General features: G+C 39.0%; 1 protein-coding gene across 1 annotated transcript in view; it reads right to left on the bottom strand.

The window, feature by feature from the left end:
- The window catches only part of LOC100669100 (myosin-IIIa), a 127,887-nt gene that overhangs the window by 63,822 nt on the left and 39,967 nt on the right, over window positions 1-24,098 (bottom strand). The window contains exons 10-11 of the mRNA XM_064285197.1: window positions 8,338-8,525; window positions 3,627-3,774 (exon numbers count right to left, since the gene is read on the bottom strand). Coding sequence (XP_064141267.1) covers window positions 3,627-3,774; window positions 8,338-8,525 — 336 coding nt within the window. The remainder of the gene's footprint in view (window positions 1-3,626; window positions 3,775-8,337; window positions 8,526-24,098) is intronic.

The raw sequence follows: 24,098 nt of genomic DNA, 5'->3' as shown, positions 1-24,098 counted from the left end.
GAGAACATCAAAATATCTATCTCAATTTGATCAATGTTGAGTTCTCTTTTATATAAAAGAAAACCAGAAAACAAACAAAAACAGCAAAACCCTGGCTCATGGAAAAAGATGCTTCCCTTACGAGAAATGGGATAATTTGTTTGGGGCCCTTTGAGCTGCTAACTGAAAGCCTTGTGGAATATATGGACATTGGTGGGGTGTGTCACAGTAATGCTACACAAACATAGTAAGCAAGGCTGAAATTGGTAAAATTTAGAGAAAACTGTACACTTTTTAACTGCAACTGATTTCGAAGAGTTTGATTGAGTCCAAAGTTTTAAGATGATTAAAACTATACTACTCAGCTGGCCATCTTCCATTTGCAGGGGTGGGGGCCTAGATTATAGTCTAATTTTCCAATGGTTATTTTCAGATACACATCATCCCTTTAAATGTTATTAAGTCAGTATATATAAAATTGTTTTTCTATTAAGTCGGTATATATAAAATTGTTCTTCTAGTGCTGGAAAAGTTTTGAAGCCTCAAATAATCTGAAACACTGAACTTCAGAAACTGTTCAGGAAATACATATCATATGCAATAAAAAACAATGCTATTTTAGGCAAGCACTCTCAGACATTGTAAATATCTAGAAAATAAGAAGGCAGGGATATAGGTTCTGGATACGCTAGGTTGAGTGTTAGAGAGATTCCAAGGCATATAATTAATGTCCACAGAAAGGTCAGTTCTAAAGAGAAAGGAGGCATTGCTGCCAGTGAGTGGTTAAGAGGAGTATCCGGATTTAGAAAAATGTTTCAAAAGCAACACAAAAACTTAGTTGGAGGCAACCATCCCAAGAAACATAAAATATCCACCCAGAAAAAACTAGAGGTTAGCTCACCATCACACACTCTTTCACTAAAACTGTTTTACTGTCCTCTATCAGGCATTTTTATAATGGAAGGCAGTGAGAAAATTACACTCAACAATTACCTTAGTAATCAACTTAGCTGGAGTCTCCCACTGTATATTACATCCAAACTGAATTTGGGCTAAGGTACTTAAATAAGGAAATCCTTTCAGTAAACCATTAATTATGTTCCAATTTTGCAGGACTGTCAATAAAGCTAGTGCTTTGTTGGTTTAAACAGAACCAGAAATGATGCTTGCATCTTGCTCAGATTTGGCCAGAATCATTTGTATGTCCCATGAACTTGAGAACATTATTTCTTACTGATAAGCTTGTTGTTGTTAGGTGTCATTGAGTCAGTTCTGACTCATAGCGACTCCATGTACGATAGAAGGAAACACTGCCTGGTCCTGTGCCATTCTCACAATCTTTGTTATGCTTGAGCCCACTGTTGCAGCCAGTGGGTCAATCCATCTCATTGACGGTCTTCTGTTTTTTTACTGACCCACTACTTTATCAAGCATGATGCCCTTCTCCAGCGATTGGTCTCTCCGGATAATATGTCCAAAGCATGTGAGACGAAGTCTCGCCATTATTGCTTCTAAAGAGCATTCTGGCTGTACTTCTTCCAAGACAGATTTGTTCATTCTTCTGGAAGTCCATGGTATATTCAATATTCTTTGCCAACACCATAATTCAAAGGCATCAATTCTTCTTTGGTCTTCCTTATTCACTGTCCAGCTTTCACATGCATATGGCTCATATAAGCAGTAGTGGCTTTATTAAACTAAGGAGCTCTCAGATAAGCCAAATCTATAAATTATATTTGATCAAAAGAAGTGTGACCATGTCTTTAATGAATTATTTGATTTAATAGCTGTTCCTCATTTATAGAAATTATAAGAGCTAGAATTTAGGGCTGTAGCTCTCAACCTTGGTTGCACAGTGGAATATCCTGGAGACCTTTAATAAATATCAATGCCTGGGTCCCACTTCAAGAGATCCTGATTTAATTGGTCTGGGTCTGGGCCTGGGAAGTGGGCCTTTACAAAGATGCCCTGTGAGCCTAATATGAATCCAGGGTTGACTGCCACTGATTTAGGGGATGGTGCAGGCAGAGTAAAGAAGGAACTCATCAAAGAGGAAGGAAGAAAACCAGAAAGACGGTGCCAGGAATGTCAAAGGTGGAGTTTTCCAGAAAGAAAAATTTGTCAACAGGGTTAAACACTGCAGAGGAATTATGTAGAGACTAAAAAGGTACTGAAATCCACTACTGGTGAAATTAGGAAGGGGCATTTTAGTGGAGTGGGGAGGTCAGAGCCAAATTCTAAGGATGCACTGTACCCAGGTGAGGAAGGAATGGATGCAACGAGTATTGAAGAGAGAAGAGAGAGGGTCATGGCTACAGTGATCAGCAGGGTGGGGAAGGGTTTTCTTGTTCTATTTGTTTTAATAACATATTTTATTTTTGTGGTTTTGAAGATACACAGCAGAACATACATCAATCCAACAATTTCTACATGTACAGTTCAGTGACATTGATTACATTCTGACAGTTGTGCAACCATTGTCACCCTCCCCTAAAGCTTCCTATCTAATCTGTCGAGTTGTCAGCTTGATCCCATGTAGGTAGATCTTAAAATAGCAGAAGGCTCAAGGTAGACATTCTTTACTAGTTAAGCTAAACTACTGTTTGGTTTTAAATCAGGGGATATTTCTGATTTAAGGCTTAATGATTTTCTGCCTGTTTTTAAGAAGTGAAAGGCTTAATAACGTATCTAAAGGACAGCACCAAGGGAGAGGCGGAGAGGATGACAAGAAGGGGGGAAGAGGGGAAAGAGAGAGATCCTGGGGTGGGAGGGGAGGTGGGCAAACACAAATAAAGTCTTAATTTTTTTTTTTTTGGTCTAAGAAAGGTGAAGATCTAAAAGTATTCTTCTTGTGACTGCTGTTTTCAAAACGCAACTTCGAAATGAATTTTCAATAAGCCTAAATATTTTGAATCAGAAGAAGTTCACGTATCTCTAACTGATCTCAGAGCTAATTAAAAACTTCAGTTCTATTCAGTAAACACACACACACATACACACAAAGCCACTTAACATTATCTGAGGGAGAAAAATGATGTTCTGAATAATATCAAATGTGATTATTTCCCTTAGACTTAGTAAAAGAATTTAAATTGCCTTAATACTACAATTTCCCAAATGCAATTCCTGTAAATTGCTGATTTTTCTCTAAAGGTTTTTGAAGCTGAATCATAAATGACACATTGTATTCTGACAAAACTGCCATTTCCCGGTCTTTTGCATCAAGCCCCTTATTATCCTGTTCTGTTGCTTAGCTACTGGAATTATGACATCTAATGCATTTTAGGTGGATATTTACATTTCAAACAGAATTTCAACTATGTCGTCTACAGAAAAACTTATGAACACCATGTGCTTACTTAAGTTTTCATAGGAAACTTGTTTATGAGGGTTCAGATTTGCTAAGTTTTGGAGAAGTGTGCAGTATTAACAATGGAGGACATTTAATACCATGTATCAGGTTTTTTTTTTTTTTTTTTTAATCAGGTTATACCGAATTCAGGCTAGTTTCTTCCTAGTGTTTATTTCTGTTTTTGCTATGACTTTATCAAATACTAAGGCTCTAAGTCCATGATCTAGGTCAGATTCATTAGTACAAACCTGCATATAACACACACATGCATGCAGCTTTATAACACCTCACTTACCTGTTCCCACGCAAACACATGCTGATTGAAATAATACTGAATTTGTTCATTTGCAATGTTAATGCACAGCTGCTCAAAGGAATTTTTCTTGAAATTTTCAAAGCCAAATATATCAAGAATGCCAATGCTCAGTTCATCTCCACTCCCACTGAAAGAATTAAACAGGCATTATTTGCGTTCTTCATTTTCCTTAAGAGGTAAACAGATGAATAAAAAATGTAAAGAGGATATTTCAGAGTACCCTTTTGTGATTTGGCCAAGATACTACTATGAGGACATAACCCTAAAGTGAACTCTTTCTTAACTGAAAAGGTTTCCTTTCACAGAACATGAAGATGAGGGAGGTAGCATCGATTTTAATATATAAATTGCACAATATTTTCCTTATACTACAAGAACCATTCCCATATGCTATCTTATATATTTAAACAAAAAAAGAGAAAGTGTTCTTCCCATGGATTTATAAGCACAAAGTCACAGTCTTGAGTGAGTCAAGAATCATAGGGAAAAACACTCAGAACACAGCAAAAATATATTCAGTAAAATCCATACTCCAAAACCCAAACCCACTGGTGTTGAGTTGATTCCAACTCATAGTGACCCTATAGGATAGAGTAGAATTACCCCATAGGGTTTCCAAGGCTGTAAATCTTTACAGAAGCAGACTGCCACATCTCTCTCCTGTGGCGCAGTTGCTGGGTCTGATCTTTCCCACCAGGGCTCCTAAAATCCATACTTAATTGTTACCCATTACCGTCGAGTAGATTCCAACTCATAGTGACCCTATAGGATACAGTAGAACTGCCCCATAGGGTTTCCAAGAAGCGGCTGGTGGATTCGAACTGCCAACTTTTTTGTTTAGCAGCTCTATCTCTTAACGACTATGCCACCAGGGCTCCATACTAAAAAAAAAAAAAATTTTTTTTTTTTTTAGAATCAAAATTTCTGTCAAAGAGTATACTTAGTCCTTCATTTTAGTACAACAATTAAAATATCTTGCTAAAAATATTTTGGTTAAAGAATTGTTTTGTCCTGTTCGATTATTTGCTTACATATATTTAAATATAGTACAAATGATGTCATGTGAGAAAGACATAAATCTATGTGGATTCATTTATAACTATTTTAAAAATACAATATTCTTTCCAGTTGCTGTTGTCAATTTGATCCCACATAGGTAGTTCTTAAAAGAGCATGACAGTCAAGGTGGACATTCTTTACTAGTAAGCTGAATTATCGGTTTAAGAAAACTTCAGGAGATATTTTTGGTTTAAAGATTATCTCAGAGAAATAGTTTTGGGGTTCAATCAGCCTCAATGGCTCCAGAAAGTCCGGATTCCATAAGAATTTGAAATTCTGTTCTGCGTTTTCTCCCTTTTGATAGGAGGAGGAAAAATTTGGAAAAGGTGAGTGAGAATGGCAGCACGACAAAAAGAACGCAATCGCTGTTACTAAACAGTACATGTAGAAATTGTTGCAGTAGTGTCTGTTCTGCTGCATATATTCTCAGTAACAATAAAAAAAATTAGAAAAAAACAAAAACCAAAGAATACAATATTTAAAGATACTACATTTAAAATGCATTTTTTCTCTATAACGCTTTACTTCTGTTCACTAAAGGTTTGATGTTTGGTCAAAAAGTTTGTATATCCCTCCCAAAAAATTTACACACTGCAGTTATTTTTGTGTGAATTTAAAAAGAGAACACGATGTTTCTTTTTAGTTTATCATGCTAGGTAGTCTAGGACACTGATTCGGAAATGACAGCTAGCAACTGCGTGCTGGGAGAGGGAGCGTGCTCCTTACATTTGGAGGAAGTGACCGAATTCAGAGCACAAAGTTACAGAACACTTTAAAAATGGGACAGATTCCACAAAAGGAAAGGTTATCTGAATATTTCTGAAAGTTCCTATTTTAAGCAGTAAGTGTAATTCTGTGCAATTGCAAGAGGCAAGATGGCAACTTAAAATTTAAGCTGGTAGTCAGAATTATTGCCCTATTATAATGTCTTTGTCCCACAGGATCTCACAGATATAAGTATTTAACCAATTGAATAATAATGTGTTAGAGCCAAGAGGGACCAAGAGATGATCTGGTTTAGGGATTCTTATACCGAGATCTGTTAAGGAGTTTGAGCAGTCTGAGATCATAACTGTGTATAATATTTTGCTGGGTATATGTACAGATATATCCATTGTGTGTGTGTGTGAAGAACACAGACAATTTTTAAGAGATTCTTAAAGGCTCCAAGATACCTACCAGTAAAATACTTAAAAAATGCAATTTCAAACTGAATCATCATTCAATGCCTCTTTTAACAGCTGAGGTGGAAGAGGCTCAGAGAAGTCAGTGACCTGCCAAATGTCACAGAGCATGTGAGTGGCAAAGCTTGGAATAGAACACAGGGTCTCCCAAATCTCAGGGTAAACCTTGACTAAATAGAACTAAAACCATTCCAATGGCCTTTTTCAGGTTTTTTTTCTTTTTAAACCTTCTGAAAAAAAATCTAAGATTTGAGTATTTTTCATTAGTGTATGTAAAGAAAAGTTACCATTTAGTGGACAGGAAGTAGCAGATTTTTTTCAGCAGATCAGCTGGAAAAAAAAAACCCAAAAAACCCTGTTTTGAAGTCATGTCCTCTGGGGAAGCCATTCAATGCCAAATATGTGTATGATAACTAACAAAATGAGGTCCAATTTCTGAACATCTTGCTTATATTATACAGAACACACAGATGCTGCAAATTCCATAGCTGAATTTTCCCATTTTCATCTGAAATTTTGGCATTGTGGAGAAGGCCATGTATGAAGGGACAAGCTATTTTGACAGTATCAAATCAGAACATGCAAGTTGGATTGTGATTTGCAGACCCAGCCATGATAGAAGACAATTCAGCAGGGAGGTACAGAAACAATTTGCAGGGACAGGAAGTTAAGAACTCTGAGGAATAATGGATGATCTTGCCAGACAGTCTGACTGGATAATACTATGGTGTACATTTTAACATAAAAATAACAACGAATTGCATGCCCCAAATGGTCTTTTATACTTAATTAGCAGGTGTAAAGAATGTGATGTTAAGGTAGGTATCTGGTTTTTCCATACACAAAGTTTCTAAAGATTGTAAAATTTCTAGCAGAACAAAGCTTTGATGTAAACATAAGGACTTCTATCTATGCCCCAGCCCTGTGGTATAGACAATCTCAGTCAATGATGGCTGCCATTATCTATATTTCTAAGATGAAATACTAAGAATGCCGTAGGCTTCATGGTCAGATAACATGAACGTTCATGCCCTGTCTTGACCATTCACTAGTTACCTACTTTCCTTCTGAGCCAAATTTCATTGAAAAGTGGAGGTCATAACATCTATCCTTCTAGGGTTATAACCAAAAACCAAACCCAGTGCCATTAAGTGGATTCCGACTCATAGCGACCCTATAGGATGGAGTAGAACTGCCCCACAGGGTTTCCAAGGAGTGCCTGGCGGAGTCAAACTGCCAACCCTTTAGTTAGCTGCCATAGCACTTAACCACTACACCACCAGGCTTTCCTCTAGGGTTATCCAAAAACCCCACTGCCGTCGAGTCGATTCCGACGCATAGTGGCCCTATAGGACAGATAAAAAAAAAAAAAAAAAAATTTTTTTTTTTTTTTTTTGGTAGTGAGAGTTAAAATAGGGGGGAAAAAAGTTCTCTTTCACCTTCAAGAATTAATCCAAACCCCTCAAAAAAAAAAAAAAGAACTACTGAACTAACATTAAAAAAAAAAATGAACTACTGAACTAACATTTTGTGCAAGTATAAAACGGTATATACTTCACGATACATCTTCCAATCAAAGGAACATAAAAATTGATACTGCAATGTCATATTTTAAGAAATCACCTTCTCTTGTGTTTATTCACATTACTACACTCTTTATGCTGCAGCAATTTTTAAAATTTTATAGATTTGTGGCATAGTGGAGTGGTACTATTAGGAAATAAAGCAGTTCTATTGAGACACAGGAAACACTGGTGGCGTAGTGGTTAAGAGCTGTGGCTGCTAACCAAAAGGTTGGCAGTTTGAGTCCATCAGGCATCCCTTGGAAACCCTATTGGGCCGTTCTACTCTGTCCTATAGGGTCACTTTGAGTTGGAATTGACTCGACGGTAATGGGTTTTGGTTTTTAGTATTGAAACATAACTTTGATAATTAAATGATAGCAATTAGAAACATTTCATCTGGTCTCGCGTATCTGATCGAACTAAGAGCACACTCTTCACGTGTATTATTTTTTGCTTTAGGGCCCTGTCTAATCTTTGTCTGAAGAGGAGGCTTCGGGATGGTTTCAGTTCTGGGTTAACAGTGCGTCCAGGGGCCATAGTTTCAGGAATTCTTCCAGTCTTTGTTCAGAGGCAGGATGAGAAGGCAGGAAGGGAAAGAACTGGTCGGATGGACACAAGGAGCCCGGGTGGAAAGGGAAAGTGTGCCGTCACATGGTGGGGATTGCACCTAATCACAACACAGTATCGTGTATAAATTTTTGTATGAAAAATTATCTTGAGCTGTAAACTTTCACCTAAAGCACACACACAAACACACACAAACCACTAACACATAAAAAAAAAGAAACATCTTCAAAGGGCTTAATATACAAATCAATAAATCTGAAAAGAGATTTCTATCACCTGAAACTTGGGGAGAAAGATGTCTATAATAAATTTTACCTTCGCAATGTGTCATGCCTCAACAAGCTGTTAATGCGATTGACTATCCAACTAAAGAGACGCCCATATAAAGCTTTAGCCATCGCATCTCTGACGTCAGTGGCTTTTTCTACCGTGTTGGGACGTATAATTGTTTCTCCTCTCGCCACCACACAGTGAGAGGTGAGAGCTTCTTGTAGCTCATCTGCCTGAATGCAAAGCAAAGAAGCAGCTGAAAAATAAACAGATGTATCGTTAGTAGACATTATGGTGATGAGGTCACTTCCTAAGGGATAAAAATATCTTACTTCACCTGAAAAAGATCAAGAATGGATCTTAGGGGGAAGTGAGTTTATGTTAATGGCGGAGGAACCTCTTTGGACAAGGAGGGCGAGAATGGTTGCACAACACGAAGAATGCAGTCAGTGTCACTGCCTTGTATATGTAGAAATTGTTGAATTGGTGTACGTTCTGCTATGCATATTCTCAACAACAAAAAATAAAATAAATTATAAAAAAAGAATGGATGTGGAGTGAACAACTGGAAGGTCACTGTCTTAGTTAGGTGAGGGGGGTGGCTTGCATGAGAATGGTGGTTGTGAAGATAAAGACAAGTGACCAGATTTGAGAAATACTGACAGGATAGAATTAGCAGAAATAGTGCCTGACTGAAACAATGCACCTGGAAAACCAGCTCACTGGGCAGCCCAGTTTTGGAGGCAATTCCTTCTAACTTCAATTATAAACAATTTTGATTTAACTTCTATTTTTCCACTAGTAGTTATTCCAGAAAGTGTTATAATTAATTTTATCTACATTCCTATTAATATTAACCATTTGCGGCCTAAATGACTGTCTTCTGCTGTATGGAAACAGTCTCTTAATCATTGCAATCATCTTTTAGTTTGCTTCTTTCTAAATACGTTCTTATCTACAGCATATCACTATTGCAACTCTTTCTGTTGGGTGCTGATAACTCTTCTAATCATGATCAGATGGTGAAATCTGAATTTTATCACTGGCATTGCCTTATTATTCCTTCCATTTCTGATAACCTAATATCTTGTGTGTCAATTAAGTTTTTTTTTTTTTTAATAAAAAACCAGACAGATTACCTTGAAGCTTCCAGGTCCATGCCAATCACTGGACGCCAACCTGAGACACCTGTTCTGCTGTATTACTGAGCAGGTTCTAGAGATACAGGGAGGATGGAGATGACAGCGATCTTGGGGACAGGTCTGAACCAGATAGTTTGGCATTTGGTCCCCTGAAATTTCCCTAAAACATCTCATTCTATTCCTGAGTAAGTATAAGTCAGAAAAACAACATATGAATAAAAACTTACCATGATTCCCTAGGTGTATGAATGAAACTTGTAACAAGTCTGGAATTATGGGGCATATTCTGATATTAAAAAAAAAAAGAACCGAGTATATTCTAAATTAAATCAAGTCACTGGAAGGTAACAGTGGAAAACCTTAAATTATTGGAATAATTCATCAAATGTTGCTATGAAGAGAAAATGTGATTTGAGGCAAAATACCACGATGAACACGGGAGAAAAGCCTTCGTGATCTGCTTCTGTTAAGATTACAGCCAAGAAAACCCTATGGAGTAGTTCTACTCTGTAACGTATGTGGTCACCATGAGCTGGAATCTATTTGATGGCAAATAACAATAACAATACCACCGTGATGTATTTCTCTTACGTAAAAAATGACTGCAAAATTAATCAATCCAGGATGAATGTGTGTAAGAAATCCATCCATTATGAAAATATGTATGTTGTTGTTGTTAGGTGCCGTCGAGTCAGTTCCAACTCATAGTGACACTGCCCGGTCCTGCGCCATCCTTACAATTGTTGTTATGCTTGAGTTCATTGTTGCAGCCACTCTGTCAATTCACCTCGTCGAGGGTCCTCCTCTTTTCCGCTGACCCTGTACTTTGCCAAGCATGATGTCATTCTCCAGAGACTGATCCCTCCTGACAACACGTCCAAAGTATGTAAGAGGAAGTCTTGCCATCCTCGCTTCTAAGGAACATTCTAGTTGTACTTCTTCTAAGATAGATTTATTCGTTCTTCTGGCAGTCCATGGTATATCCAATATTCTTCGCCAACACCACAATTCAAAGGCATCAATTCTTCTTTGATCTTCCTTATTCATTGTCTAGCTTTCACATGCATATGATGCGATTGTAAATACCATGGCTTGGGTCAGACGCACCTTAGTCTTCAAGGTGACATCCTTGCTCTTCAACACTTTAAAGAGGTCCTTTGCAGCAGATTTACCCAACGCACTGCATCTTCTGATTTCTTGACTGCTGCTTCCATGCCTGTTGATTGTGGATCCAAGTAAAATGAAATCCTTAACAACTTCAATCTTTTCTCCGTTTATCACGATGTTGCTCATTGGTCCAGTTGTGAGGATTTTTGCTTTCTTTATGTTGAGGTGCAATCCATACTGACGTCAGTGGTCTTTGATCTTTATTAATAAGTGCTTCAAGTCCTCTTTCAGCAAGCAAGATTGTATCATCTGCACAACGCAGGTTGTTAACGAGTCTTCTTCCAATCCTCATGCCCCATTCTTCTTCATATAGTCCATCTTATTGGATTATTTGCTCAGCATACAGATTGAATGGGTATGGTGAAAGAATACAACCCTGGCGCACACCTTTCCTGACTTTAAACCAATCAGTATCCCCTTGTTCTGTCTGAACAACTGCTTCTTCATCTATGTAAAGGTTCCTCATGAGCACAATTAAGTGTTCTGGAATTCCCATTCTTGTCAATGTTATCAATAATTTGTTACGATCCACACAGTTGAATGGCTTTGCATAGTCAATAAAACACAGGTAAACATCCTTTTGGTATTCTCTGCTTTCAGCCAGGATCCATCTGACATCAGTAATGATATCCCTGGTTCCACGTCCTCTTCTGAAACCAGCCTGCATTTGTGGCGCTTCCCTGTCGATGTACTGCTGCAGCCGTTTTTGAATGATCTTCAGCAAAATTTTGCTTGTGTGTGATATTAATGATATTGTTCTATGATTTCCACATTCGGTTGGATCACCTCTCTTGGGAATAGGCATAAATACGGATCTCTTCCAGTCAGTTGGCCAGGAAGCTGTCTTCCATATTTCTTGGCACAGACGAGTGAGCACCTCCAGTGCTGAATCTGTTTGTTGAAACATCTCAATTGATATTCCACCAATTCCTAGAGCCTTGTTTTTCGCCAATGCCTTCAGAGCAGCTTGGACTTCTTCCTTCATTACCATCAGTTCCTGATCATATGCCACCTTGTGAAATGGTAGAGCATCAACTAATTCTTTTTGGTATAATGACTCTGTGTATTCCTTCCATCTTCTTTCGACGCTTCCTGTGTCATTTAATATTTTCCCCATAGTATCCTTCATTATTGCAACTCGAGGCTTGAATTTTTTCTTCAGTTCTTTCAGCTTGAGAAACACTGAGCGTGTTCTCCCCTTTTGGTTTTCCATCTCCAGCTCTTTGCACATGTCATTATAAAACTTTATTTTGTCTTCTTGAGACACCCTTTAAAATCTTCTGTTCAGTTCTTTTACCTCATCAATTATTCCTTTTCCTTTAGCTGCTCGATGTTCGAGAGCAAGTTTTAGAGTCTCCTCCGACATCCATCTTGGTCTTTTCTTTCTTTCCTGTCTTTTCAATGACCTCTTGCCTTCTTCATGGATGATGTCCTTGATGTCATTCCACAACTTGTCTGGTTTCCGGTCACCAGTGTTCAACGTGTCATATCTATTCTTCAGATGGTCTCTAAATTCAGGTGGGATATACTCAAGGTCATGTTTTGGCTCTCGTGGACTTGCTCTGATTTTCTTCAGTTTCAGCTTGAACTTGCACATGAGCAGTTGATGGTCTGTTCCACAGCTGGCCCCCGGCCTTGTTCTGATTGATGACATTGAGCTTTTCCATTGTCTCTTTCCACAGATGTAGTCAATTTGATTTCTGTGTGCTCTATCTGGCAAGGTCCAGGTGTATAGTTATGTTGGTGAAAGAAAGTATTTGCAATGAAGAAGTCATTGGTCTTGCAAAATTCTATCATTCGATCTCCAGCATTGTTCCTATCACCAAGGCCATATTTTCCAACTATTGATGCTTCTTTGTTTCCAACTTTCATATTAAAATCACCAGTAATTATCAATGCACCTTGACTGCATGTTTGATCAATTTCAGACTGAAGCAGCTGATAAAAATCTTCTATTTCTTCATCTTTGGCCCTAGTGGTTGGTGGGTAAATTTGAATAATAGTCGTATTAACTGGTCTTCCTTGTAGGTGTATGGATATTATCCTATCACTGACAGCACTGTACTTCAGGATAGATCTTGAAATGTTCTTTTTCACGATAAATGCAATACCATTCCTCTTCGAGTTGTCATTCCCAGCATAGTAGACTATATGGTTGTCCAATTCAAAATGGCCAGTACCAGTCCATTTCAGTTCACTAATGCCTAGGATATTGATGTTATGTGTTCCATTTCATTTTTGATGATTTTTAATTTTCCTAGATTCATACTTCATACATTCCAGGTTCCAATTATTAATGGATGTTTGCAGCTGTTTCTTCTCATTTTCAGCTGTGCCACATCAGCAAATGAAGGTCCCAAAAGGTTTACTCCATCCACGTCATTAAGGTCAACTCTACTTTGAGGGGGGAACTCTTCCCCAATCATCTTCTGAGTGCCTTCCAACCTGGAGGGCTCATCTTCCAGCACTATATCAGAGAATGTTCCACTGCTATTCATAAGGTTTTCACTGGCTAATGCTTTTCAGAAGTAGACTGCCAGGTCCTTCTTCCCAGTCTGTCTTAGTTAGGAAGCTCAGCTGAAACCTGTCCTCCATGGGTGACCCTGCTGGTATCTGAATACCAGTGGCATAGCTTCCAGCAACACGCAAGCCCCCACAGTATGACAAACTGACAGACGCATGGGGGGAAAACATGCATACAGGTCTTTATTACTGATAAAACGACATGGATGCTAAATCTATAAGACAGTAACCAACTCAGATCAACTTACTAAATTTTATTTATATTTTCTATTTTTTTACATTGAAATGTAAATAGCTCCTAAAATAGTCATAAAAGCCTAGTCTTTATAAACATTTTCTAGAGTAATGAGTTAATTTTCAGGCATGAAGATTTGTTTTAAACAGTGGACTTTTAAAACTTCATTTTACACAAATTGAATCTGAGTACTTTTTTTAAGGATTCCATATGAGTACAATTGCTTGAAATTAGCCATATGTGACGCTTACAGTATGCCAAGACTTTGAAAGAGCTCAGTTTTGAATGGAAGGAAATAAAACTCACAGTTTTCCAAAGCTGCATGATGGGAAATGTGGCTCTTGTCAATCTGGTGTTCGGTTGCCACAGAAGAAAATTCAATGTTTCCGACATTTAAGATTGCAGCGAGTATACTATACACACTTCCAAGTTCCTAAAACACACCACACAAACATTAGCATCATTCCCCTCTTATATTGAGGATAGCAAGGCAGTCACTATGGCTAGGGACAGACTGGGGAAGAATCATTGGGCTCCAGCATAAGAAGGACATGCCCTAGGCTATGATGTCAGACGAGGAGATCCATGTAGGCGAGGGCTCGGCCTCAGTAGTTATTTTAATCTTAGAGGTAAGCAAAGTGCCTTTATCTAGTGAGTGCTTAAAAATATCTTACGGACGCAAATATGAACAGAAAACAGACATGTGGAGCTTCCCTCAGAAGAAGCAGAAATATTTCATTCATTAGGTCGTGGTTAAATCTGTCCACATTAAACTTAGCATCAAACTTAGTGTGGTCATTTTCATATGGACATATTCCTTGAGGCCTTCAAAGTGAGGTTATATGCGTGGATAAAGGAGAGTTAAGAAAGAAAAATCAAAAGATCCCAACACCAAAATCTGATCTAGGAGGCAGGAGGGAACAGGAAAGCTGGTAATAGGGAACCCAAGGTTAAAAAGAGAGAGTGTTGACATGACATAGGGTTGTTAACCAATGTCATAGAATAACGTGTGGCCCAGCTATTTAATGAGAAACTAGTTTGTTCTGTAAACCTTCATCTAAAGTACAATAAAACATTTTTTTAAAAATTCCATCACAAAAACCAAAGGTTATTTGTGATTTAAGTACAGGTGATAAGTACAGGCATGAGAATGTTGGATCATACCTTAGAGTCTGTATTATTAGTTATTAATTTTAAACATAAATTTCTAAATAAGGCACATCGAAAATATATTCAGAAACATATATTCACATATGTGTGAATCTTCTTGGAGGTAATGGAGGGATTTTTTCAAGGGGTCCATGGTAACTGGACTTCACCATGGTGAAGTGAGGTGTAGGAAAGGAGGTACAACAGACTCCTTTATTGTTTTCTTGTATTGCTGCATTTATTCTAGCCCAGCTCCTACAGTGAACACAGATTACTCCATCCCTTCCAATACTCCAAGTCAAGATAAAAGCTGGATATGAAAATTAATCTTTAGAAACATTCATTCTTTCATATATAATAAATACACGAAAAGATGTATTAAATGAATTATAATGTGGAAATAAATTTGTTGAATGAATCTATATGTATCTATATCATCTTTTTTTTATATATATGTGCCTATGTCTATATTTATCTATGTCTGTATTAATTCATCCAGTAGACGTATATTTTATGCCAGCTATTGTTCGAGCCACGGAGGATTCAGTAGCAGGCAGGACTTAAGCTGCTTGTTTCCTTGAGTTATTCAGGGAGTAAGGAGGCAAGCAATAAGCAAATAAGCAAATAGATAAACATGACACGTTCAGAAAACAATAAGGGCTATGAAGAAAATAACACAGAAAGGTACAATCAAGAGTGACTCTGGAAAGGAAAAAAGGCTGCCCTCTGAGAGGGTGACGTTGAAGCTGAGGCCTGGAAGACAAGAACTGGAGTCACTCTTCTAGGTGGAGCAAGGGCAAAGGCCCTGCTTGAGGAGAAAAGGAGGATCAGTGTGGGGCTGGGACACAGGCAGAAAGGGGAGTAATGACAGGTGGGCACCGGCAAGACCACTTCAGGCCCTCCGGGCCACCATAAAGAGTGCGGATTTTATTTTAATTGCAGTGGGAATCGACTAAAGATTTTAAAGCAGAGAGTGACATCATCTGTTGAATTTTAAACTGATGAGTCTGGCAACTGTGTGGAAGAGAATGGATTGGAGGCAAGACGGAGATGCGCAACATCTAGGAGGCTACTGTAGTCCTCTGGGGAGAGATGACGGCGGCTCAGACTAAGGTAGTAAATGGAAACAGAAAGGAGTAGATGAATTGGGGGTATATTATAGAGGTAGACCAATAAATTTGCTCATGGATTGGTTATGAATTGCTTTTCAAAGAAAATTCTCTGGGTAAGAACTAGCTATTTGTAATATGTATAACTCGCAAAGAAGCAACCGGCATGAGCTTTCATGGCAGGTGGAGAAATAAAGACAGCATCTGACAGTCTGGTATGTTTGAAGAAACTGTACATATTATTGATAGTTTACACCAGAAATATTCCTTTAAACTGGCTGTTACAAACTGTGCCGCTGTGCCTCTTCAAAAACTCTTGAATGCCCATCAATTAGAGACTAGAAAGTTCAGGTTTATAAGCTTCCAAAGTTGCATTTTTTTTCCTTTTTTATTGTTGTAAGTATATATATATAAAACACATCTGCCAACTTAACTTTTTTCATGTGTACAATTTAGTGACACCAATTACATTAATCATATTGTGTAGCCATCACCAATATCTGTTGCCAAAATTGCATTTCTATTTCTACAGCATTTAGAGATTCAGTGTAGAGAATCATGTTGAACTAGGGGACACTGACTGCTATTACAACTCCTGCTGTAGGTGTGTCTGTACTTGAGGAACCTGAACTGTGCTGCTTTAGCACCATCTGCAAGGACAAACACAGTTCCGGTTTGGCACAGAGTCAGATCTTCATTGTTAGGATGGAGAGGGCTCTGCCCTACCCTCCCTGCTGCCCTACTCTGCGCTTGCACACACTGCTGATCTGGCGTGCTGACGGCAACCCCTTACTCCGCGTACAGACCAATCCGAGTTAATCTGCCCAAGACAAAACGACTCTGTGAGGAAAACTCCTTCTCCTCCAAAATTCCACTGCACTCTATCTCTTATCCAGCCACGCACCCATTCATTTCTCCATCATCTGTCTACTATTTATTGAGTATTATTGAAGTATTGAGGATTTCTCAATAAATTAGAATAATCGTTGCTCTTCAGGACCTTACAGGCTCATGGAACCAAATGTATAAATCAGTTTCTGTATTGGATTTCTATACGGATCATTTCTATATATATATTTTTTGTTTTATTATAGTTTTTATTTTAAAAAATAACATCTCTGCTCTAGGACAAGGATATGTGGCTGGTTCATTTGGTATCTGGCCCACTGCTTTATCCACATGGTAGGCAATGACTAATTATGCTTTTTATGGCACACTGTGCTGCTAACCAAGAGATCGGTGGTTTGAGTCCACCCAGAGGCACCTAGAAAGAAAGGCTTGGCAATCTGTTTCAGAAAAACAAGCCACTGAAAACCCTGTGGAGCATAGTCCTACTCTGACACACAAGAGATCACCATGAGTCACGGTCGGCTCCGCAGCAACTGGTTTTCCTGGGTACCATAGGGGTGAGAAGGCCAGGGAAAGCGGAGTCAACACACAATACGGGCTGTATCTGATTTATACAACTTAGCATTTTGGGAAGGTATCTTCATAAGTGATTTTGTTTGGAACTTGGAACATAATGCTATGGCATCTTCCTCCTCAATGGATTTTTCAGCACTCAATGTATAACTCACTCAGGCAGTAAAAATGGGACGTTTCCCTAAGTGAATCGCCAAAACTCACCATTCAGCTGCACCTTGGTTATTAAAGAGAGAGAAAGTAACGCTATCAAACCACACTTCGTAAAAATGATAGACTGCAGAGAACATATCTTCAACATATAAAAAGATACACAACCTAAGGCTCGTAATTAGGGCCCAATATGTTACAACAGGAAACCCCAGTGGCATAGTGGTTAAGAGCTAAGGCTGCTAACCAAAAGGCTGGCAGTTCAAATCCACCAGGTGCTCCTTGGAAACCCTATGGGGCAGTTCTACTCTGTCCTATAGGGTTGCTATGAGTTGGAAGCAACTCGAAAGCAATGGGTTTGGTTTTTTTTTTTTTGATGTTACAATATCAGCCTGAAAACACCAATGAAAATAATAATACATTTCATTGGTCTTGAATTCTGGCACTTGAGGAAAAGCAGTTTGTTTTTGTTTTTCGAGAAGAAAATGAGAAAGATGGAGACTTGTATAGATTCTGAAATGAACTTCTGTGAACTTTCAAAAGCAATAGGTGTTGATAGCTCTGGTTCAACCTCATGTCTAATTTGATTGCGGAATACATGCTTTTTCTTGATACGGCTGTTACTATAAAACTATGGCCTGTGAGCCTAGAAATGTAAAAATAATACAGAATTCAATCATAAATTACAGGGATTGGTTGAATCCAATCAAATAGTGATGAACTCTGGTTGTGTCCTAGGTTGTGGTGCCAAATCCCACCTACCCAAATCTGCAGAAAAAAATATTCAAAGGGGTTATGATAAAAAAAAAAATAGGTAAGAGTAACGCCTGAAAGATGTCCAGGAGAGGTGAGATGTACCGGGTTACACAACTAAATGCCAGTTGAAAGGTCAGCTCACAGCGCCCACTGCGGTCTCTGGTGTTAGCTTCCTAACTTGTCTCCTTGCCTCTGGTCTTGGCTCTCTCCAATCCATCTTCCACATGGCTGTCACAGTGATCTTTCTAATAGGCAAATGAAATCATCCTATTTCTCCAATTAAAATCCTTCAGTGGCTTCCTATTCCCTTAAGGATAAAGGTCCAGCTCCTTCTCAAGGCACACCCAGAAACGTTCTCCATTTTTGGTGCCTTCCTGCCTTCCACCCACATTTCCAGCTTCCTTTTTCTCACATTTTTTTCAGCCATCCAAACTCCGTGTAGGTTCCCAAGAAGCCCACATTATTTTCATAGCTCAGTTACAGTGCCTACTCTTGTTTTCACCATTCTTTACACACAATCTCTTCTTTGAAGGTTTCTCTGACCAACACCCAGACTTCATGTTTCTGTAACATTCTCTGTCAGTTTGCTTGTTGACTATGCTTTATTGAAATTATGCTTAGTGTATGTCTCTTCTATAAGACCACAGACTCACTGAAGATAAAGACTGTGCCCAATTCACATCTCCAATTCCTAGCTCAGGTCCTGGTTGGTACACAGCTGGTACTCTATAAAGGCTTGTCAAACTGTTTTCTTTTACACCAATCAAGTGGCAGTAAAATTTCCTTCATTTTCAAAACAGAATCCTTCTCTTATTTCTTAAATCTTTTAATCTGTACTTCACAGCTTTTACTGATATTTCTCAGAATTTCTTCTTTATTAATTCTGAATGTCTCCTTTAGGTTTTAGGCTTTATGCATCTTGTTATGGGAACAATAGGGCTTTAATAAGCCCTAAACTGTTTCCTTCTAGAATCCAATCAATTCCTTTAAGTAGCAGGCATTGTGGTTGCTTTTCCAAGTGGTTGCTTTCCCTGCTTTTGTCCTGGGAATGGAAGCTACAGCCCAGGCTGCGTGGACTGAGTTTGGCACACAGTCCTTTTGTTGACATACATTAAGTCTGTTCTTAGAGTCTCAACCCATACTTGTTGCCTAATTGAAACCCATGAAAGAGAGGGGTAGGAGAATGGACAACGCCTGGAGCTCAAAGTAGGTGGAGGTAATCATGGACCCCACTGAGGCTGGGGATGTGGGATCATCCAGTATTGTACCAGGAGCAGGGGTGGATTACCCAACAGGCAAGGTAAACACGGTGCTTACCTTACTTACCAGGTTATCTGTAGGAAGGTACTGCGGGTTTGGGAAAGAGATGCCAGCCATACCTAGGAGCACAGTCTTTGATGTGGTGAAAAATGTGAAATTGTTCACTACAGATGATCTGGTAAGCAAAGTAAGCACTGTGCTTACCTTGCCTTTTGGATAATCTGCCCCTGACCAGGACAGCCAAAGTGCTGCTGCTACCACTGAGAAAGGGTAGAGGAGGCTGGATAGAGAGGAGCATCCTGTGCCATGGAATAAGCCAAATAGGAAGTGACAGGAGAAAAGGAGAATCGTTGCATTAAACGTTCGTGTCTCTGAGTCTACACAGGCCATTAATATGTCTCCTCTTTTTATGGTGAATCCTGCAAATACTTAAAGCGAGAAAAATGGTATGAGAGATACACAAAGAATGGAGTGAAATTAAATATCCCCCGATTTTAGTCATAAAATCATAAAAGTTAAGAGTTAGAAGTGACTCCGGAATTAACTGTCCTCCATTCCTCCTTCTACTAATGAAGAAATTTAGACCAGAGAGGTTTAGTTATTTGTCTAAGGACACACAGCCAGAGACAAGGAGTGCCAAGTACTTCCACGGATCCTGTCTCCCCAGCATAGCATTATTTTTATTTTACCTCCTATGTCCGCTGATCTGACCACTCAGTTTAATTCATCAATGTTGACTGAATCAAGACATCTAGAATTTGTAACTTGTTTTATGCTCTTTGAATGAAAACAACAATTAGGTATCAAATTATTATTTAAAAATTATCAAATGGTTGACTACAAGTGACTACCAAGCCTCTCCTATCTTTACCAAAAACACTTTTTAAAAATGAGGTGAGCATATTTCACAGAAATCTGGTGCTTTGTGTGATGTGTTAAAATACTTAAAAATTTCTTTCACAAATATTATTTGCTCATAACTAAAGTCATAACAGTGAATCGAAAAAACTGTACCAGACTGTGATTTTAGACTATGACAAGAAATGTATGCAAAATAAATGCAGAAAAAAGTTTTCTCATCTCAGACATGATAAGCCACAGGACTCTGTGCAAAGGAAAATAAAAATTCATGTCATCACACGGTTAAAATGGTCTCTAAAAAAGCTGGCTCATAATATCACTAATCATTTAAAACCGTGGCAGGAAAATGGCTTAGGAAATCATATGTTTAGAGTCTGCCAATTTGTGTTATTTTTAGAGAGTACCTGACTTTGCCTGTCATGTCTTTGGATTGTGCTGAATCACAAATGTACAGAGAATTATACACCCTGAAACATTTAAAGAGACACACACACTGTGGATGCTCTCAACCCCAAGGAGAGAAAGATTGGGGGGTGGTGGCGGTGAGAGAGGGAAATACAGAGAGACTCCCTACATTGGAGCCACCAAAATTGTGCTGTAGTAAACAGTGCAGAGAGCATGCTGTGCACAGGGGATATGAGAACAGTCCTACTCAACTAGATATTAAAAGTGTGTACAACCTGTCCCTGTCCAAAATGGGTTTGAAGCAGCTAATGACAAAGGATATGTCCAATGAATAGCATAAAAAACATAAAACCAGTTGCTGTCGAGTTGACTCCAACTCGTGGCAATCCCATGTGTGTCAGAGTAGAACTGTGCTTCATAAGGTTTTCAATGGCTGATTTTTCAGAAGCAGATCACCAGGCCTTTCTCCCAAGGCCTCTCTGGGTGAATGCAAACCGCTAACCTTTAGGTCAGCAGCCAAGCACATTAATCATTTGTACTACCCAGGGACTCCTCAGAAATAGCATAACATTAAAAAAAAAAATCATAACTGGGATAAAAAGGAAGAACCCACTTAGTTAAATTGTATAGTTTCCAATGTGGGACAGTCTGTCCTGTTAACTTTCAGAGCCTCGTTGCTTTTAGATGGGAGGCCACCACATCCTAGGATAGTCACCCTGAATGGGGCCAAAAATCTTTACAAAATATCTAGCTGTTTCTTCAGCTCCAGAAACAGATTTTCTATTTTCCCTTATCCAGGCCAATGAAAAGCAAGAACTAAGAAATCGCCAGCTTGCCCTGTCTTTCAACATGATCTTGTGTACAGGCAAGTTTTATTTATGATCCATACACCCTGAAATAAGAAAAAAATGGATAGTCACCCTGAAGCTGTATGTTTAGATGCTCAATAAACACTGAGTATGATTAACTGTGGGATGTACAATTTTAAATATATGAATTATATTTGTCAGCAGATGCTGACTGCAAGGTTAGTTTCATTTGAATGTTGCTCAACATTGCTCTACCAAGTACCACGAGAAAGTAGTTGAACCAAACCTAACAGAAACATTGCCTCTAATGAGTAGGACTTAAAAGTAAACCATGAGAAATAATTCCCTGCTTTAAAGATAGCAATCTCTGGGGGTGTGAATTGGTAAGAAGCAGATGAGTCTTTCTGATGACAAAAAAAAAAAAAAAAAAGGACAGGGAAAAGAGCTACAAAGAGGCCCAGCCCCTGGTCACAGCAGTGGCTGCTTTGGTTTACGTACAACATCCATCTCCAGTGTGGAGGATGCCCTGAGATCCAAATTAACCTCCCCTGGAGACCCTGAGTGGTACAAGTGGTTAACATGCTCACTGTTAACCGTAAGGTGGAGGTGCGAGTCCACTGAGAGCAGCCTCACAAGGAAGGCCTGACAAGCTACTTCAGAAAAACCAGCCACTGAAAATGCTACAGAGCACAGTTCTACCCTGACACACAGCGGGTCGCCATGCATCCAAACTGACTTGACAGCAATTGGTTTGGTTGGTTTTTGGTTTTCTCCTAACCAGGCAGCCAACACAGTCAGGCCACAGTCCAAAAGGAACATTACAACTAGCAACACTCATCTGTGACCAAGGATTGCAGAAAGGGGGAGATGCTAATTTTTTCTTTATTCACTGCACCCCTAATAATTGGCCTATGCTTTGAGAGTCTGGATATTTTGAGTGCTTATATCAGTTTGTCCCCACAGGTACATTAGGGATATGGAACAAATTTTAGTACTTCTACTCCTGGTGCTGCTAATCTAGTGTTATATCATGCTAAAAAACTCACGGGAGGACAAGATCTTGGTCCCTTGAACTAAAACCACAGCAAAAGACCCAGGTGGTCATCTGTGATGTTTGGGATACCAGTAGTCAGTATCAGAGCATAGCAGTGGGACTATGCCAGTGCAAGGCGGCAAGTGGAAATCTCCAGGAAGTGTCCCCTGTAGCTTGTCTGCAGTCTCTGGATGGTGGTTGTATGTCACCTGGAACATGGTTGAAACTCACGCTTTCTGAGCCAGAGATTGTCTTCTCCCAGAACAGAAGCCATTCTAAGCACACTTATTTCACTAGTGATACAAATATCTATTTTCTAGAAATGTCAGTAGGGTCATTTTTTAAAAAAATTATTATCATTGTATTTTAGAAGAAGTTTACAGAACAAGCTAGCTTCTCATTAAACAACTAGTACACATATTGTTTTGTGACCTTGGTTACCAACCCCATGAAATGTCAACACTCTCCCTGCTTGACCGTTGGTTCCAGGTTACCCACTTTTCTGTCCCCTCCTGCCTTCTAGTCCTTGTCCCTGGGCTCGTGTGCCCCTTTATTCTCATTTTGTTTTATGGGTCTGTCTAATCTTCAGTTGAAGGGTGAACCTCAGGAGTGATATTAGGGTTATCTTTGACTCCAAATGCTATAGTTCAGACCTTGTTCCCAAAAGGTAGTCAAGTAAGGTCAACAGCACAGTTTTCAGCATGATACCATGGCCACCACCTTGACTTCATGACATATGCAAGGGTCTACACCACTCTACCTTTCACATAAAATATCCACAATAAATTCTACAAATTTAGTGATCTCAATTGTTCAACTCCTATTCAGTCCTTATAGTTATTCTCCCAACTCTCAAGGAAAGATTGATCAAGCAAATTCTCCTGACCTTATACATCAATTCAATCACCTGCCATTCACTGCTCTTTTTTCTTGGATAAGATTCACATACTGGACACTTTAAGAACCAGGCATCTCCATCACCAGGAGAAAGTTCTTCACAGTAACACATTACAGCTAAGGGCAGAGTCTGTAAGCTTCTTGAAAAGCCTCAGCAAGATCTTCTTAAAAAGTGGATTCTAGGTTCTGTTTTACAGCCTAAAAGCTATTTAATGCATCAACAGAGAGAAGAGCCCCAATTCATCTCTTTTCTACCTAGAGACCATAGAACCAATGAGCTCCCAGGTTTACAACAGTGATTTAGTAGTTATAGAGCTAGCCGCCTGAGTTGCCAGCCTGCGGTTCCAGATGGGGTCCATGAATCAATGGGAGAATGTGTCATTTAGAAATGGAGATGATCAAGTTGGAACCTTGACTCCTAAAAACAAAAAGTTACTTAATTGGAGCTCAAGATGACCTCATGTCAGTAAAGTATTTGTCTAAGGATTCAAACTTGGCTTGTCATTGAGTCTAGGGTATAGATTTCCTCTTGTCCTTGTAATTCTGAATGTTCTGGCAAAAACTGAGAACTCATCAGGAGAAGCCGCCTTAATAATTCTCTTCTGGTCCCAAGAGGAATTATTTCTTCTTGGTTGGTCATGGAAACAGTATTCCAGGTCTCCTCTGTCTGCTTCCTCAATCTGTTTCCCATCCACCTCTACTCACAACCAGTTAATTCATTTAGAAACAGAGTAGAGAGCTGTGGCGGCTCAGTGGTAGGATTTTTGCCTCCTTTTTTTTTATGCAGTAGACCTTGGTTCAGTTCTCAGCCAATGCACCTCAAGTGCAGCCACTGCTCATCTGTCTGGGGCATTTTTGGATTGTAATGTTAGCTTTGGAAGGATGTTA

The sequence above is a fragment of the Loxodonta africana genome, chromosome 4 (assembly GCF_030014295.1).
Source record: "Loxodonta africana isolate mLoxAfr1 chromosome 4, mLoxAfr1.hap2, whole genome shotgun sequence".
Classification (NCBI taxonomy): domain Eukaryota; kingdom Metazoa; phylum Chordata; class Mammalia; order Proboscidea; family Elephantidae; genus Loxodonta; species Loxodonta africana.
Note: the sequence above shows the minus strand (reverse complement) of the source record. Positions and strands in the feature narration are given on the sequence as shown.